Below are 16,441 nucleotides of genomic sequence, written 5' to 3' on the forward strand. Positions count from 1 at the left end.
AGCAGAGAGGCAGAGTGAGAGATTCCTCCAGGGTTAATACGGTCCTGGACAGCAGAGGATCAGTTTCTCTAAAATATGATCCATTTTGGCTCTGGTTTTATACTGAGTCTGAGGGGGTGAGGAGGTCTGTTATATGGAGAGCTGCTGTTAATTCCTCACGTCTTGGTTTTCTGTCAACAGACAGATGTACTTTCCTGTCTAAGTGTTCCTGTTCTCAGTATAGTTCCTCTGACATGGAGCAATATGTATGTCCTGTGGACCTGTAGAATTTGAAACCAGCCCTTGCATGTACAGGTGCAGATTAAGGGAAGACTTGCAGCTTCCTTTGACATTTAAAGGTAGTAAAGAGAATTATCAGTTCATTAGGATTGTCCCCCAGCCTTCTAACCATTTCATGTATTTCTTCAATGTTTCAATGCCATTCCCTTACTTAAGGGTCCTGATAATCTTACTCTGTGTTGAGACTTCTAAAGGCATTTGTTGGGGTACTGTTTCTGACTCAGGTTCTTGGACCCAACTTTGTCAACAGTGGTTAGTTCTACTAGAATTGTACACATGTTAGTCTCTTCAGCAGCCCACATAAAGTGCAGGTCAGTTCCTGTAGCTCCTGTGCTGCCAAATGGAATATGTTAATTGACATTGCTTTATACCAGCTGGAGACCTGGTCCAGTGTGTTGAAAGATGCAAGAGGCAGTTGCCGCGGTGTTTTTAACTTAGTTGGCCCGAAAGGATGTGCAGTTCCGTCATTCTCACTAATTCTCCAAATGTCTTCCTCTCAACAGCTCTGAAAAGTCCAGCTGCATTTCATGAACAAAGAAGGAGTTTGGAGCGGGCCAGGGTAAGATCCAGTATTGTCTTTAATGTTTTGGAGAGGTAAAGAATAGTATTTTGGGCATCCTGTAGCTATAAATGAGATGCAGAAGGGAATCATCCATGTTTTGGATGTGATACAGCGCTATGTAGTCAGAGGTGTATTGGGTGGGATGTTCTTTAGCTTGTATGTAGTGGTGATTAACCCTGAGTTGTTCCTGAAAACCATTGAATACGATGCCTGGATTTCCCTTGGAGTCTTATTTCTGGAAGTCATTGATATTCTTCTTCCGCACTGTCCATATACTTTACATTTTTATTTTTATGGTGTCTGGTTTTGCCCTTAAATGCTCCTATCATGTGTAGCTCAGTTCCACCTTTGAGGAAACTGTATAGTTTCTCTGTTACCTGCACATGCACCTGTTTATCTAGGCCATCAGACATGGAAAATTTAATGGAGAGGATACCCCCGCCAAAAAAAAAAATCACACAGACTTCTGGCTGTATGGAAAGAGGAAGCCAGGCGTCACACTTCATGTGATACCTTTGCTAACTGGGGGGTTTCTTGATGATTTCTGTTCCTCAGAAAGCCTCTGGGGATAGTTTTATTTTTCTGATTAGCCTGCAGGGGAGCAAAACCTGCTATGATTGTTTTAAAAGTGAAAGCAACATAATAAATTACAGCTGTGATTAACATCTGTAAAAGAGCGTTAACACTTTAAACAGTGGAAGGATTGGGACAGAGGACTTTGCATCAAGACCAGTGTCCCAAAGGCTTTTCCTTCTTCTTTCTCTTTTTTTTTTTTTTTCTAAAATCTTTTTATTAATTTAATATTTTGGTGGGGGCAATTGAGCAAGTATGGTGCAGTTTTCTGATTAATATTTAGTTTCTCTGAAGGCCAATCCTGATGGCCAGTACTTACCAGTCAGTTACCCACTGCTCCCAGATTCCCATTCCTGGCCTCTGTAAAGGGTAATGTGCTCATCCCAGGCAGGGTCACCAGGAGCAGTGCTCTGTAGCATGTTCTCCAAAGACAGCTAAAAGTAGCTCTGTAAATTAAATGAGTCTTGTTGTAGCATTTAGATGCTGCCTGCCAAGGGACTGAATAGGGTCTTTGACTTAACAACTAACATATCTTTAAACAAATAAAAAAGTATTTCCAAACCACAAGTCAGCCACCAGTATATGAAAGTATTTGCTGTGAGCAGTGGAACCAGTGCATTTATCTTTAATGTAAAAAGAAATGTCTTGAATTTCACCCTGAGAAGTTAGTGGTGTTGCACAAAAGGGGAAAAGAGAGCTTTAGCTCTTGAGGAAGTCCTTTACAGTTTCTGTTCTGCAGGCCAGCATGCACAGTTTAACTGAAGCAATTACAGTAGAAGGTCATCTTTAGAATAAGCTCATTATCTGGGTGTTCTGGAACAGAAGATATGCCCCTTCTCTGTTCTGTGTTTGTTTAGATCTCAGCAACAACTAAAGATGCTTTTTTCTCTTCTTTGTGCTGTCCAAGATTACCTCACTCCTGAAATTGGTTATTGCTTGTCTATCTTTGCTGCAGACAGAGGACTATCTGAAACGGAAAATCCGGTCCCGTCCGGAGAGATCAGAGCTGGTTAGGATGCACATTCTGGAAGGTATAGCATGTGGTAAACAGGAAAACATGAACAATAAACTTTATCATAATTACTTTTTTATCAGCTTTCTATTTCACCTCTGATCCCCAAGTTTTTCTTTCAGTTGACAGCAGGCAGAAGATCATGCCTGTTGCATGATTTCTTGGGCAGGATTCAACTCTGCTTACATGGAGGTTCTTAGAAGAATCTGTAATGTGAACTCAACTTGGGCAGTTTTGTGTAGCTGAGCAACAATGTAAGAGAATGACCATGGATTGCTCTTCTGTTGAGGGAAGGCACTACAAAATACCCAAGAGGGAATACGACAGAATTGATGAAATTAGTAATAAGCACCTCAGTTTCTGAAAGGGGGTACTGTGCTACTGCTGAGTACCACATCTTTGGACCGGAATTGGGTTACATCATTTTGAGAACAATGAAATTGTCCTATGATAGAGTCACAAGGGCTACTATAGTTATATTTATAACTTAAATACACATAATAACTATCATATCTTTATAGTGCATAGTTGTCTGTTGTTATCTGCAACTATTTTTCTGTAGTTACCTACTGTTTATCTACAGTAACGTTTCTCCATAGAAGTAAAATCCTGCTGAAGTGCAATAGGTTGACCATTACTGAATTGATACAATTTTATTTACTTTCCCCCAAACAGAGACCTCGGCTGAACCCTCCTTGCAGGCTAAGCAGCTGAAGCTAAAGAGAGCCAGACTGGCAGATGACCTCAATGAGAAGATAGCGCAGAGGCCAGGTCCCATGGAGCTGGTGGAGAAGAACATCTTGCCTGTGGAATCAAGCCTGAAGGAAGCTATTATCGGTAAGGCCTGAGGAGGATCTATGTTGAGGGCATTTCCCACAGCGGCTGTGATTTCCGATCAATCCTTCTGCCTGTCTAAGAGAGTGCAGCCCCTTGGTTGGTCTTGTTTTCCTGTCTCAGAATCAAAAGCTTTCAGCCCCAAGGATTCTGAAAAACAGAACTCCCTCCAGCCAGATGGTGCTATGAAGAGATTAAATTATAGGGAGTATGGATGTCTCAGAATAATGTGAAAGCAATTGCATACCCTAAAGACTTGAAAGACTGTTGAAGATTGCATTCCATAGATTCTCTCATTAGAGATCCTTCTCTCAGTCTGACATGTCAGCAACCTTGGTCAGGGAGAACCTACTGACTTACTCAGATCAGGGAGAGGAGACAGAATATAAACAGGTGTGGTGAAACAAAAGCTGTCTGTGAACTTAAAAACTTCAGAGGATTCAACCCCTTTAAAAATAAACCAGAACAGATGTAAATCATGCCAGTGCCATTCCAAGGGCTGAAAGGAATGCTGAGGAATAGCCTTCCCACTGCCTCAGCAGTGTTCTTTTCTGTCTCCCCAGACTGAGCAGTCTGTGTGTGTCTGTGGTTATTCATCCCTTTAAACACGCACGGCTACTTTAAAGACAAATGGAACACAACTGTGAGAAAGATGGAATACTTTCCATGAAAAAGGAAAAGCACAGTATTGCGGGAGAGCCTGACTTCACCATTGCACAAGAAGTGGTTGAGGAAGAGAAAGAATGAACTTCTAAATTGAAGCATTAGAGATGTGGCTTCCTTCTGACTGAGCAAAGAACATCTCTCTGGATTTCTGTTGCTTCTGTGTTAGGTGCAAATGATAGTATTTTCATGCTTACCGGAGTTAATTTGAGATAATGTCATCTAAAAACCACAAATGTACACTCACATGAATTTGTCTCCTGGGCGTGTAGATAGACAGAAATGTTAATAGCAGTCAGAGCCATCACTTAATCCATAGCCTTTGTTGCTTTGCTAGGAAGACTAGAGGACAGTTTGGGATTCTGTCTTGAAGAGGCATTCTGCCTTCCACCACACAGGATGAATATCAAAGAAATCATGACTCAACCTTACAATGTCTGACCTTCTGTGGTGCCCATGCCACAGAACTGGGTTTGGGCAGAGTTAAGTAGCACTTGTCCTGAGCTTGTCTGGCTAAGAAGCAAGGGAATTGATTCACCCAAGTCTGCATCATTTTATTCTCCTGGTAGTGGAGATGAATGAAAACATAACTGATTCTGTTTGGGCTGTGTTCTGTCATTTTTAGTTGGAGCTTTAAGCGCAGCTCAGACACATCTCTCTCCATGTCTTCATTAATCTTTATGAAACATCTAGTGTCAAGTGAAATAATTTGTTATTCCACTTCAGAGACCACAGTTGATGTTTGTGTTTTCAGTTGGACAGGTGAACTACCCAAAGGTTGCAGACAATTCCTCCTTTGATGAGGACAGCAGTGATGCCCTCTCCCCAGAACAGCCAGCCAGCCATGAGTCCCAGGGGTCTGTCCCATCACCGATGGACTCCCGGATTTGTGAGCCTCTCCCTAACACCACTGGCACATCACTAGCTCAGGTGAGAATGTGGTGGCTTCCTGCAGTGCCCTGGAGCTTCACAGCTACTGCTGATTTTTGGCAGAGGATCCTAAAATGCGAGACCAAGGGATCCTTACAAGATACAGTCTGTGAGATTTCACAAGGGGTCTTTACTCTGTGTGGCATTCGTGAAGTCCTCTGGTTATTCAGAAGCCCCCATAGTAGTGCCATGTGGGGAAGGGGAGCAACCATCACTTGGTGATACAGCCTGTGTGTGACTGATTCTGGCGGGCAAAGCTGGGAGGTACAAGTGTGGGAGTTTGATTCATTTTCTCCCCTGAGAAGATGTGCTGCTTCTCAGGGATAACTGGAGCAGTGAGTTAAAGGAGTCAGATTAATGACTTGAAACCTGTGCTGCTTCCCTGTAAGTGGACATTTCCTGCACTCTTTTTAAACTGTTACCTTCCTTGTATGGGTATTCATCATGCCTTCTTCTGTGTCTGCAGGGTACATCCCAATTGCAGATCAGTGCAGACTCCAGTGAAACACTTTTCCTACCTGAACAGCCACCCCCACCTCTGCCACCTCCGCCTCTTCTGCCCCCTAGTCTTACCAATGGAACAGCTCTTACTGCTGCCAAGCCCCCACCAACACTCATTAAGGTACTATTTTGGCTGATTTCTTCATAATTGTAGTCTGAAGGAAGATAAGATTGCTACTCTGAAGAAGGTTTGGAGCTGGAAATACTATGTTGACAGATGTAAAGGAGGGAGAGCTATTTCATGTGGGCATCTTCCTCTGACACTGGTTGCAACATATTTAACATTCTGTAAAATGGGTCCTGAATGCAGAATGTTTTGAAATGATCAGGAGTATCTGAGTGAGTCTACACTGGATGAGCAAGTGATCTGGTGTGCTGGAAAAGGTGACCTGCATTATGGTGCAGTGTAAGCTGCTGCAGGTGCTGTGACCGTACTGTTGCCTAAGTTAGAGAGGCAAGGAAAGACGCTGAGGTCAAATCTGGATAATTCTGAAATGAAAATTCCAGGGTATGTTCTGTTTTACATGGGATGTTATATTATTTCAGTGTTTCCATTCTTATTTGCTTCTTCCTTTTTTTCTAAATAGCAAAGCCAGCCCAAGTCTGCTAGCGAGAAGTCTCAGCGCAGTAAAAAAGCCAAGGAGTTGAAGCCAAAAGTCAAGAAGCTTAAATATCATCAGTATATTCCCCCGGACCAAAAGCAGGACAAGGGAGCTCCTCCCATGGATTCATCCTATGCCAAAATACTGCAGCAGCAGCAGCTCTTTCTCCAGCTTCAGATCCTCAACCAGCAACAGCAGCACTACAACTATCAGACCATCCTGCCAGCCCCACCAAAGTATGGGTCCTAAATGGCAGCTCTCTCTTAGGAAGCACTTGCTTTCCCAGTACTGTTATTAGAGGCAATGTGTTCTGGGGTGAGGTGTGGTGATTGGGTGTAACACATTTAAATCTTGTTAGGTTGCAGCAGGCCTCAAAAAGGGCCTAAAGTGAGTCGGTTGCCAGAGTAAGGGTCATGGATATAGTCAAAGGCATTGGTGTGGTTTAACGTCTAGGATGGCACTAGTGACCCAGATGTTTCTGAACTGTGTGATTGCTGACACTAAGGGCCTTCATTGCCTATGTAGCTTGGTTTTGATGCCTGTGTTTTTTCTTTCCCTGCAGGCCTCCAGGAGAGCAGCAGAGTGGTGCCAGTGCCCCTGCTGTACGCAGTCTCTCTGCCACAGTCAGCAGCGCATCTTCAGTATCCTCTGGTTCCAGTGGGCTGATGCGACAAAACAGTAATGCTGCAGTGGGCAAGCCTGGCCCTCTCCCTGCTAACCTAGATGAGATGAAGGTAAATTCCTGTGAAGGTGCATAGCCCCTTTTCTGCCATCGTCGGAGGGCAGCACTGAACAATGTTGCTGCCACAGAGCAGGGCTGAAGTGGGCTGACAGGATTTAGTGACAGCAGCTGGTATTGCTACCCTGCAATCTGTATCTGTAGTACAGATTTGTTGGCCTGCAGGAGGGTCAGTTTAGTCCTTTGCCTCGTGGCTCTGGTAACTGTTAAGAGTTGTTCTGGATAGAGTGTATGTTCTCTTAATATTGCTCCCCTTTTTGCCCTGATTCAGGTAGCAGAGCTGAAGCAAGAGCTGAAGTTGAGGGCCTTGCCTGTTTCAGGCACAAAGACGGACCTGATTGAGCGTCTCAGAGCTTACCAGGAGCAGAACGGTGCAGCTGGCCAAACAACCCCCACTCCCAAGCCCAGCACAGCAGCCATGCTCCCAAAAGCTGCCGAAGTGGTGGTAGCCTTCCCAGCTGCCAGGCTGAGCACAGGGCCAGCCCTGGTCACCACTGGCATTGCACCAGCAGAAGTAGTTGTGGCCACAGTCACCGGTGGCGGCGTGATGAAGTTTGGCAGCACAGGCTCGACTCCTCCTGTTTCTCCAACTCCTTCTGAGCGCTCGCAGATGAGCACAGGGGATGAGAACTCAGCCACCGGAGACACCTTTGGAGAGATGGTGACCTCACCCCTGACCCAGCTCACCTTGCAGGCATCTCCAGTGCAGTTCCTGGTGAAGGAAGAAAGCTCCAAGTCTGCCTCCTGCAGTGTAAATGCAGCATCCAGGTCGGAGCGGTGTAGCACTGGTAACAGCAAAGATGCAGAAGTTAGGGACAAAGACCAGATGCTGCAGGAGAAGGACAAGCAGATCGAGGAACTCACCCGCATGCTGAAGCAGAAGCAGCAGCTGGTTGAGATGCTTAGACTACAGCTAGAGCAGGAGAAGCGCTCTCAGCAGTCACTACCGGCCCCAGCGACTGCAGGAGAAGGAACAGCCCTTGCCTCCAACCCAGTAGCATTTGGCATTCAGGTCAAGAGTGAAAACGGCTTCCTGAGTTGCCAGTCTGCAAAGCAATCCAGTGGCCAAACAGACCAATTCAGCCCTGCACCAACCGCTAGCCAAATGGACACTTCAAATCCAAGCCCAGTGCCAAAGAAAGCCGTGATGGTGAAGCAGGAGATGCCAGCTGCAGAAGCAGAGCCACCGTGCCAGTCCCACAGCCCTCGGCTTTTCCTTGGCCAGCAAGGGAGCTCCCTCAGCGACCTCATCAAGGGCAGTCCACCCCCCACCCTCATTACCGACTCCACAGGGACCCACATCGTCCTCACCGTGACCAAGCAGAGCACCGAGAGGCAGGGCCTCTCGCCCCACGGGAAGGCAGGGAGTAGCTGCCCGACCTTGCAGGTGGGCAAGGGTTAGATCACATCCCTGCTGCAGGCAGTTGGGTTCGTCTCTCCCTCTTCCTGATCCTGGTTAAGTCAAGCATAGGGTGACTTAATATGGTGGAAATTCAGTGCAGTAAGTACTAAAATGGCTGAGTTGCTGGTAGATCATGGCTTTGTAAAACAAAGCAGTGTAAGCAGATCTTCAGCAGAAAGCCTGGAATTTGACAGTGATGAACTGTGTACAGCAATGCAGGACTGTGTGCATGACAGGCTGTTCAGCATTCTTCCAAACACAAACTCTTCTGCCTTTTGTCAGGCAGGATCTCAAGCTTGGAGGACAAGGGTTTGCTGCCACATTTCACTAGTGTGGCAGAACAACTATGCCTGTGGTAGTAAAGAAAGCAGAGTGTATTTCACCTCTTGTCCTTTACTGGAGAGTGTAGTCAGAATGATAGATAGGTCACCTTATCTACTGAAAGCTGAAACCAGACCCTGGGAGCAGTCTGTTTGTTTGCTTTTTGACTGCTCTTTGTTTTAATGCATGTCAGTATTTCAGTGTTAACAGAGTCTTTCATCAGAGATGATCTACTATTCCCTGGCTGGCATGAGCTCAGCACTTACCAGAATTGTTCCCAGCATTTCTTCCAGGAAGGAATAAATATGCTTAGGTTTTATGGCATAAGTCAACCCCCAGCATCTTTCATGGCAGAGATGATTTCCATTCTGTGCTGCTACATTTCTTGCACCTTCTGCAAGAGCAAGTGGCAGTGTCTGCCACCAGGGACAGGCAGTAAGCATTTGCTGTGTAGCTGGCAGCTGTCTAAATACCAGCATCCAGTGTCACTCTTGATACCCTGGGGTATCTCACCTGAACTCCAGCCACTCCTCCAGAAGGGCCCAGGTCCTGTGTCAGGTCTGCTAGCCCTCAAGGGATGTCATGGGGAGCCCAGGGATTTAGACTGGTGCTACCTCCTCTTCTGGGACTCTGAATCCCATCCCAGTCTGATTTCTCTGCTTGGTGGAACAGAACGAATCACTGAATTCCCTAAAGAATAGCGAGTGGGGGAAAACCAAACTTCATAAATCCTTTGAGAAACACAAGCATTGCTCCACGTTGTGTCGGGGAATGGATACCCTTCTCATGGATACCCTTTTTTTCCAGAAAGTACAATCATCGCCCGCTAAAACTTCCAGCCAACCACCGTGTCAGCTACCTGCGAGCACCCCTCAGCAGCCCACACAGCAGCAGAAGCAGCCACAGCAGCCCAGAGGACTAAACCAGCCTGTCAGAAAGGTAGCTCACTCCTTGCTCCCTTTTCTGCCTTGTTTTTCTTTGCCTGCTGCCAGGGTTTGTAGCAGTGCCGGGAAGGGAACACGTGCACAATCCTGGTCAGATACCATCATCACAGCAGGTGAGATCTCACAGCAGCTTCTGCCACAGCTTGCAGCTGCATGAGGTGTTTGGTTTTGAGTTTGAACATGGCAGCAGAAAGGGTGTCTGGCACAGCCTCTCCATTCACCCTCCTCCTCCCGCACTAGCTGTAAGGGAGATTGCTCCTCAGACATGAGGTTTCAGGAACACTGAGTGTCCATGGGGATGCTTGGAAGAGTTGTGGAGGCTTTACAGCAAAGAGCTTTGGGCTAAACTGTGACAATTTCCTAGCTTCTGCCCTTTGGTCTTACATTTGGGCAGAATACCAGCTGGTGTTTCAAACGAGCATTGTCTATCAGTTAAAAATGGTGAGAGGCCAGAATTGGTTCACAGTGGTGTTCCTTCTTCTTGAGGACTGCTACTGAACTGAAAAGGTGATTACATAGAGGGTGGTGTGGGCAGTATGTCTGCTGCTGAAGGTGACATCTGAGCTTTGACAGGGATGAAAGGATGGGACCTATTACTCTCTGGTATTGATGAACATGCTGTGGTTTCCATTCCTGTATGTACCTTGAGCACATCTGTTAATCATCTCTTTGTGAAGTGCAATGCTAGTTCAGGAAAGAGAGCACTTCTGGCTTTATCCCTTCTCCAGGGGATGGTTGTGCATCTCCTCCCTTTCTAGCCGATTTAGCTGTCTCTGTAACATGTAATCAAAATACAGAAATATTATGAACAGTTTTTAGAGCTTGTTAGGATCATTTCTGTGTCAGATCTTGGAAAGAATATGACAACTAAAACGGGAAGTTCAGGTTAGATATAAGGAAGAAGTTATTTACTGTGAGGGTGGTGAGGCACTGGAACATGTTCTCCACAGAAGTTGTGAATGCTCCATTCCTGGTAGTGTTCAAGGCCAGGTTGGACAGAGCCTTGGGTAACATGGTATACTATGAGGTGTCCCTGCAGATGGCAGGCTCGTTGGAACTAGATGATCTTAAGGTCCTTTCCAACCCAAACCATTCTATGACAGGAGTAGTTTCTAGTGTGGTTAGAGTGGGATATCCACTTTGCAAAGAGCCAGTGCCTTGGTTTGCTTTGAGACCTTTGAGGAGATGCAAAGGTGATCAGTGGCACTCTCCTAATCCTTTTGCCTCCCTGCAGGGTCAGAAGTCAGGCCTGCAGGTGGTCACAGGGCAGCCGTCTCACACCATATTCATACTGTCTTTCTCAGCACCTCCAAACCAACAGCCCTTCTTCCCCAGTGGTTTCCACAAACGGTCCCTGAAAATTGGTGCTCCTGGCAAAGGAGTGTGTGTGGAAAAAGTTACCCTCCCAGCACGTTCCAGGGGCCTGTGCCACAACACCAGCTTCCAGCCCCTCCCAGGAAGAGAGCAGACCCCAGAACAGCTCTACCAGCCAGGGCTTGCGGTCACTCCTCTACCTGCAGATCACGGAACAGATGATCAGCTTTCCAGGGAAAACAGGAGGGGGAAGAGCATTAACATGTATGAGTGTTGGAACTGGCGTTCATCTAATACCTGGGGATCACTCTCCAGGGAGCAAGCTTCACTGCGGATCACACATAGCTGCTGTAGAGGCAAAGACCTGATCCCTGTTTTAACTTTTCTTATGGGCAGTTGTGTGCTGATTCATCTGGTAAAGCTGAGTCACGAGCACCACTTCCTGCAACACTTGGGGTTTCCTTTGGAGGTCCCTGGTGCTGCTGAGTGCTCTGGGGCCCTCCACCCACCATCAGGCTGTGAAACTTGGCTGCTAGTGAAGCTGGCTTGTGCCCCCAAAGCAGGCACTGCAGGAGGAGGTGGGTAAAAGGAGTCCTGGATATATTGTGCAGAGTAGGCTGAACACAAAAGGGGAAGTGCCCTCTCTCTCCAAAGTGCTAGAGGAATTCCCCACTTGGACAGATGAGGCTTTCCCCATCCAGGAGCAGCCCCGTGGCGGTTTGTGGCATTGCGTTAGCGTTAGAAACCTCAGCAAAAGATTTCCAGCTGTGAGTTGGAGGGGAAATCTGTCTTCCACCCCTGCAGCCATAGTGCATAGAGTACACAGAAGAAGCCACACTGCTCGGTGCAGAGCAGAGCAGAGCAGTGCAGACCTCTTGGCAGCACTCACCAAGAGAAAGGATGATAGTCTATCAAAGCAGCTGTGAGACAGGAGCTGGTGTGGTCTTTCCCCTGATCTCTCCCTCTGCCTTCTTTCTAAACAGGCCTCATCACAGCCCGGCTCTCCTGTTGCCCTTTCTCCATCCCAGATGGACCTGGAGCAGCAACAGCACACGTCGCTTTTTGGAACTTCTCCATCTCCTCTCTCTGTTCCCTCGGTCCCAATGAAAGAGCCACCAGGCTACGAGGAGGCCATGAAACAACAGCCAAAATCCCAGGTCAGAGCAGTTCTTCTCCTTGGTTTCTTTGGAGAGCAGGTGAAACATTGCTGTTGTGAATCTGCTTAGATTCCTGATCTGGGCCAGTGACAGAGAATGGAGACACAACTGCAGGTTCCTAGCTGAGTTCCTTCTGAAGGGTTTGGGGCAGACCCTAAACCGTAGGTAGTTCCCCAGCCACTCACTGTCTGGTGAGTGGTAGTACAGCAGATGCTGACTTTACCTTCCCATCCAGAAACAGCCTGAGGCTACAGAGGATTATGGTGGTGCCTCCATGTGCTGATTCTTATTAGCTAACAGACCCATCTCGTGGTGAGGGAGGAGAGCCAGCAGCTGAGGGTGTTGCAGGAGGTGGAAGCTCCCCTGGTAAATAGGAAGCTAACCCTGCACTCGCTCTCCCCAGGAGAACGGCTGTTCCAGCCAGCAGATGGATGACCTGTTCGACATTCTCATTGAAAGTGGAGGTAAGAAGGCAAAGCCAGCATTTCCCAGAGACTGCGTTTGAGCCTGGGGATTATAGAGCACTGAGGGGAGTCTGTCATGACCTAGGTCTTTGCTGTTGTGTCCTTGCCAGTGCCTTCAGCACTGTCCGTCAGTAAGGCACTGAGGGAAATGTCAGTCAGGCATTGGTATGATATAAAGCTGCTCAATGGCTCTTCTACATCAGATCTGGGCACATCTCTTCTGCGGTACTGGACAGAGCTTGAATTCCCCGAAGGCAGGCTGAAAACTCCCCATAGCAAGCCAAGCTTGGGTACAGGAGGAGTTTCCTTACTGCAGTTGGTGGTCAGTGATGGCTCAGTCTGGGAGGTCCCTGTTGCTGTGGTCGGTGGAAGGGAAGAAGGGAGGGAGGGACTGATCCTTCTGGTGTTTGGCCAGGCTTTTCCTCACCCCAGCCTGCCTGTTTGTTTCCTGTAGAGATTTCTGCTGACTTCAAGGATCAGTCATCCCCCGCTGGGAAAGACCCACCGGTGGCTCCAGCCTGCTCCCCACCACCCAGCAGCCACCATTCCTCAGAGCTGGCGGTGCCAGTGTCCCTGGGGCAGCCGGTGCCTGTGGGCCGGCTGGAGGACTTCCTGGAGAGCAGCACCGGCCTCCCACTGCTGACAGCAGGCCACGATGGGCCGGAGCCCCTGTCCCTGATTGATGACCTCCACAGTGAGATGCTGAGCAGCTCGGCCATCCTGGACCACCCGCCTTCACCTATGGACACCTCAGAATTGCACTTTGCTCACGAGCCATCTGGGGGCATAGCCCTGGACCTGGCTGAGGCTAATTTGGACAGCATGGACTGGCTGGAATTGCCAGGGGGGCCCGTCATGAGCCTGGCTCCCCTTAGCACTGCGGCTCCCAGTCTCTTTTCCACAGACTTCCTTGATGGACACGATCTGCAGCTGCACTGGGATTCTTGCCTGTAACTGTGTGAGCAGAGACTGAAGGGAATGGGAATGGGAGGGCAGGGGCATGCAGGGGGAAGAGGCCTCTCAACCAAAAAGAAAAAAAAGAGATGAGCTCCGAGTATTTGTACTCCTCCCCCAACAGTGTCCTTCCTGCACGGAGCCATCAATGGTGGCAAAGACAAATCTGCTGCTCAAGTCACAGCCAGACCAGAGTAGGGACAGCGGCTGCTGGGGGCAGAAGAGGCTGTAGGAGCTGTGGGGCTGGTGGCCTCCTACCTGCTCTGTGCAGCCTGACACAGCCGGGGTGAGAAGGGAGCCGGCAGCCCCTCTTCCTCCAGGCAGGAACAGTGATGGCAGCACATGGAGCCCAGTGTTGCTGGGCAAGCATTCCCTCACACCTTGCAGCGGGACAGGGCATGACCAAGATGAGCTGTTTCCAGAAGCAAGCACCCCTCACCTTGCTGGATGGGCAGATAAAGGGGGTTGTGCTGCCCCTGCACGGTGGGTTTAACGGTTGCAGAAGGGGATTCTACCTCTGGAACAGGACACAAAGGCAGGAGTGCTGGCTGCAGTGGCTGCCCTCTGCACCACTGGCTGGCTGTCAGGGAGGGTCTGATCTGCCGCGGGGCTGTGAGGAGCTGGGCAGAACAGGCACCTTTTCCAAATGTAGCCAAAGGGAACTGGGGTTCCACAACAACCTGGTAGTGTCTGAGCTGGTTTCCCAAACCCTGCTGAGCTTGGCAGAGGCACACCTGCTTGCTTCACTCGCTTTGGGCTGCAAAGCAGATTTTTAAGGTGCTAAAATCCAGGTCCTTACATATTAAATCTGTCCTTTGCTGCCCCAGACCTCTGGCTGTGCACAGTCTACAGGCACCCTGCTACCCCTAGCGTCCACAGCACTCATGGTGGGGGTTAGGGACAAAAAAGCATCCCAGTATCCTGTTGTGGTGCATGGGGCACAGCTGGCAACGAGCAACATATCATTAGGGGCCATGTGCAATCTCTCCTGCCTTCAGTTGTGCTGTTCCCTCCCTACAGCAGGTGCCCCAGTGGAAAGAGACAGCTGGGGATGTCAGCCCTGATGGACAAGGAAGGGAAAGTGGTGCTGCAAAAGGGCTGTTGTGTGGCATGAGAGTCCTGGCTTAGTGGTGCAACTGTGAGGGCCCCTTTTGGGGGAGAAGTGGGAGCAGGTAACGGGCAGCTGACCTCTGCTGTTCCTTCCCTCCAGCCCCACAGAGGGGAAAAGGCAAGAGCAAATGGCTGTTTACTGTGAGCTGCTGCCATGGAGGGCCCTGGGCTGGTGCCTCAGGGCAGCTGCCGACTGCCGTGAGGGCAGCTGAGTACTCCAGAGTGTCCAGAGCCATGGTGATGCTAGTCCTTGTGCAGGATTTTGCATTGGAAACCCAGACCTCTGGCTCTCTCTCATGCTGTTACACCTGTCCCTTTGGAATTCCTGTGTTGGTTAGGAATAACTCACTGCCACGTTCACCAGGGGAGACAGAGCCTAGCTTTGCCTCACCAGGCAGCTGTCCCTGCTTGGGCCCTGAGCTGGGCCCAGGCTGGGGGAGCTGGGGAGGGTGAAGCTGGAGGTGGTGGCTATTGAAATCATACAGCCTAAGTTGCTGACCCTGCTCAGGCAATGGAAGGATAAACTGCCATCCTTTTTAATGTGTCCTTGAGGATGCTGACTGTCCCCACCTTTCCCTGCTGTGGAGGAGTAGGTGTGAGCAGGCACATGCTGCACCCTTGCACCTTTGGTACCTGGCACTCTTCTTAGGGGGAGGCCTTGCCTGGGAGAAACTCCTGCTTTCCTGAGCCCTATTTGCTTGTTAACTGCATGGGGAGCCACTTTCTTAATCATTTGCAGGGGGAGCCTGATGGCAGCTTCCTTCCTTTCTGCCCCCCTCTGCTCCCTTCTCTCCCCAGCTGTAAGCAAGGCAGAGCCTCTTATCTGCCTCCCTCTGTCCGGGGAACACTGCCTGCTTTCTTTTGTCCAAGCTACAGTGTCATGTCCTAAAGACAGAATAACTGGGACTGGTGGACACCCCCTTGAGCCCTCTCTGAGCCTTCCCTCAGTTCTCTTCTGGTGTTCCCTGGGAGCAGTAGGTGCATTGGCAATTGCCTTACAGAGCTTTCCCCAGGGCATCTGCCCAGCCCTGGTTCCAGGTGAGCGAAGGAGGTAATCGGTTGCTTAAGGAGGAAAGTAGTGGGAGGACTCTTTCAAATGCTAAGGGGGAAAAGGGAGGCTACGAACTCATGCGAAATCAGCTGCTTCTGTAGCCCACAGTGAGCCACAGCCCCCCCACCACCCAGCTGCGGGCTTTCTTTGTACAAACACAAAGCTGCAACCAGTAAACAAAGAATGAACTTAACCCAAGTGCAATGAGCTCCTAGAGGCAGAGAGTGCACTCCCAGCCTGCTCTTGGCCTGTGGCAGAGGTGCCAGTGCCTGTCACTGATGCAGCCCTGCCCAGGGCTGCTGGGGCCAGGCTGAGCTCCCAGCTGCTCACACTCACCTTCACTCACCCACTGTCATTTGTGAAACGCCGTAGGGATTTAATGACCCCAGTTTAATTACTTGAAATTGGCTGATGGGCTGAAGAGCCCCCAGGGAACCCAGAAGACACAGAAGCACCCTGACCCTCACCTCCTGAGGATCCCAGCCGACCTGCCAGAGCCCCTCTGCACAAGGGGCTTCTGCCAGGGGAGCGAGCGCTAACCCTGTGCCCCGGGGCAGAGGGGCAGACGGTACCTCAGCCCAGGAAAGATTAGAAAGCCTTTTCCCCAGGCAGTGCCCAGTGCAGGCCAGCCCAGTTCTCTGCTTTCTTACTATTATTTGTTTGAATAATAGTTGAATAGTTCCTTGTCGGAAGAGGTGTTCCCCCGGACGTACATTTTTGCACCCATTGGGAAAGAAAACCCACAAAGTCTGATGTTCTGCCTCTACCTTGAATGTAATCCTGAATCTTTCTGCTGTAACCACTACTTGTTTGTAACGTGTATTTGAGTAGTGCGCACTCTCCCTTCCACTATGCAGCAGCACGCGGCGAGGGGTGGTCAGCACCGCTGGAGACAGGTGGTGCTGGGGCATCAGATCCAGAGCGAGTGTTCAACTGGAAAAGGCTCAAAGTGACAAGTTAATGGGGGAGAGAATGGATCTTTAAATTGAATTATTTTTTCAGTTACAGATATTTGAAAAAAAAAAAAAA

General features: G+C 49.1%; 1 protein-coding gene across 2 annotated transcripts in view; it reads left to right on the top strand.

The window, feature by feature from the left end:
* The window catches only part of MRTFA (myocardin related transcription factor A), a 47,260-nt gene extending 31,713 nt beyond the window's left edge, over nt 1-15,547 (top strand). For both annotated transcript variants that reach the window (XM_061364253.1, XM_061364258.1), the window contains exons 3-14: nt 783-838; nt 2,370-2,445; nt 3,102-3,263; nt 4,678-4,853; nt 5,320-5,475; nt 5,942-6,192; nt 6,519-6,690; nt 6,967-8,082; nt 9,226-9,357; nt 11,660-11,833; nt 12,237-12,297; nt 12,752-15,547. In XM_061364253.1, coding sequence (XP_061220237.1) covers nt 783-838; nt 2,370-2,445; nt 3,102-3,263; nt 4,678-4,853; nt 5,320-5,475; nt 5,942-6,192; nt 6,519-6,690; nt 6,967-8,082; nt 9,226-9,357; nt 11,660-11,833; nt 12,237-12,297; nt 12,752-13,251 — 3,032 coding nt within the window. In that variant the 3' untranslated portion in view covers nt 13,252-15,547. The remainder of the gene's footprint in view (nt 1-782; nt 839-2,369; nt 2,446-3,101; nt 3,264-4,677; nt 4,854-5,319; nt 5,476-5,941; nt 6,193-6,518; nt 6,691-6,966; nt 8,083-9,225; nt 9,358-11,659; nt 11,834-12,236; nt 12,298-12,751) is intronic.
* The last annotated feature ends 894 nt before the right edge of the window (nt 15,548-16,441 follow it).

Source organism: Neopsephotus bourkii, unplaced genomic scaffold (assembly GCF_033783945.1).
Source record: "Neopsephotus bourkii isolate Nb327-2 ecotype Australia unplaced genomic scaffold, CSIRO-AGI_Nbou_v1 NB_107, whole genome shotgun sequence".
Classification (NCBI taxonomy): Eukaryota; Metazoa; Chordata; class Aves; order Psittaciformes; family Psittacidae; genus Neopsephotus; species Neopsephotus bourkii.